At 46.6% G+C, this 2,057-nt stretch overlaps 1 protein-coding gene across 2 annotated transcripts in view; it reads left to right on the forward strand.

The window, feature by feature from the left end:
- The first annotated feature begins 246 nt into the window (after nucleotides 1–246).
- The window catches only part of HSD17B4 (hydroxysteroid (17-beta) dehydrogenase 4), an 87,932-nt gene continuing 86,121 nt past the window's right edge, over nucleotides 247–2,057 (forward strand). Inside the window, exon 1 of one of the 2 annotated variants that reach the window (XM_011963685.1) lies at nucleotides 247–428. In XM_011963685.1, coding sequence (XP_011819075.1) covers nucleotides 371–428 — 58 coding nt within the window. In that variant the 5' untranslated portion in view covers nucleotides 247–370. The remainder of the gene's footprint in view (nucleotides 429–2,057) is intronic. The other variant, XM_011963686.1, reaches the window with a different exon arrangement.

Raw genomic sequence — 2,057 nt, forward strand, 5'->3', positions numbered from 1 at the left:
TTCTCTAGGTCAGCAGCTAAACTCAGAAAACGTTTACTGAGTGAATGATGAAACGAGAATAGGTGAATGCAGGGTGTCGGAGTCAACTATTCTTTTACACAGGTCCTAGCAGCTCCCATTGCTTCCAACCGCAGATATGGTCCTTTCAAGCCCAGACTCTTTGGCAGGTCCTTCCAGCTATTGGAGTCACTCTGAACTACATTTCCCAGGATTCCAAGGGAGCCACGCGCACTGCGCCGGTCTTCCTCCCAGAAATTGGCAAGTCACTGACCTTCGTCCCGCCCCCGCCATTCCCCGCCTCCTTCTGTCCCGCAGTCCGAGCGCGGCAGCTCTGCTTGTGCTTGTGTGTGTGTCCCTGCAGGCCTTATTCATGGGCTCACCGCTGAGATTCGACGGGCGGGTAGTACTTGTCACCGGCGCGGGGGCAGGTGAGCTTGCGAAGGTTGGAGGTGGCACGCCTTGCTCTCGCGCTGCTGGCCGCCCTTTTCGGGCCGGGATATGCGCGCAACCGCAGCTGAGGTCGCGCAGCTGAGGTGGTGGGGTGGGGAATGGCTCTTCTTGAGGCACCGAATCTGTTGAGGAAAGAGCCAGACACACTTGGTCCTTCGGGCAGGTACAGCCTGCTTCTCCCCAGCACCCCGGTGTGGGCTTCACAAGGTCCTAACTTAGGGGAGAGGCCGGGCTGGGCTGCTGGTTGCAAAACTGTGTGAAAGTTCTCCCTGACGCTTATCTGTGGGCATCGATTGTTAGTCTTCCCGCAATTAACTCTCTTAGATCTTTGCCTAGTGTTTTAAAGGACTGAAAAGCCGCGAGGGGCGGGGGCTGGAATTCGCCCCCTGAAGCGCAGAGCTGTCAGCTCCTGAAAAGTCATTCAGTCGTTCACTGTTTGTTTCCCTCTGTCGTCCGCTTTTAAGTTCGTGAGAGGGCCTTCTTTAAAGAGGGCGTCTGATAAGAGCCTCCCCGTTGGACTTTGTATGCTTAGCAAGTCACAAACTGTACTCGAAATCCACTGGAGTCTTGGCAGAGGTTGTAATCTCAAATGCGCACAGGGGTCAGGCGTATGATGGAGAAAGAAAATGGGAGTTGGATGGGCACGTTGAGGAACTAGAGAGCAGAGACTTCCGAAGTGGCCCAGCCAGTGGGAAAGTTGCCTGTATTTCAGGAGCGGCAAAATGGAAAATTGTTATGTGAAATAACCCCATTTTTTAAAGTACAAAAAATTAAAACAAACCATTCATACCAACATAGATGCTGTGCAGTGAGATTTTACCCTAGTTTCTCACCAGTGGGTGACCTCTGTAACCTCCAAGTGCAGGGATCTTGACATTATGCACCTTTGATTCTCCACTGGTAGTACCTTATACCTGGAAAGGCCCTAATGCATGAATTGAGTTATATATTAAACGTTGCAAACTGTAGAATTCTGTCAGTTAATTCCTATGTACTTTCATGTCTGTATTGATAAAGTGGATTCTTATGCTGCCTTTCAGAAAATGCTTTTAGTATTGATTAGTAGCCAAGTATTTTATACCCATAGCTGTCTGGTTATATCTGCATGGGCATGTATTTGGGTGTACCCATACTTTCTAAATGTTTTTAGGAAAACATTTTGTTTACACTTTGGTTTTGATGTAAATAATGTGTTTTACAACACTTGGTGTTTTTAAATCTTTTTTGACAGTTCTTGGATAGTTTTTCATGCAGGAGGTCCAGAGATTACATTCTAAGAAGTTTTTACCATCGCTAAGGAGGCTTTCATTTTCAGGGGCTATATCTGAAAATTATTCAAGGATAGGGACCGCTTCCTTTGACACCATTAGCATACTTACACATGGTATGCAGTACATTTTACACGAGGACTCAGTACACTTACACATGCACATACATCTGTATTTAAAACCAGTTCATGATGCAGTGTGTAGTACAGGCAGTACATCCTGAAATTTATTTTCTATTCTGTTTTATTTATAAATTTTAGTTGCAACCCACAAAATTGATTTTGTGAAACAATGAGTTGTGACTAGGCAGTTATGAACTTAGCACCTTACCTGCTGTTC

Source organism: Colobus angolensis, unplaced genomic scaffold (assembly GCF_000951035.1).
Source record: "Colobus angolensis palliatus isolate OR3802 unplaced genomic scaffold, Cang.pa_1.0 Scaffold62, whole genome shotgun sequence".
Classification (NCBI taxonomy): Eukaryota; Metazoa; Chordata; class Mammalia; order Primates; family Cercopithecidae; genus Colobus; species Colobus angolensis.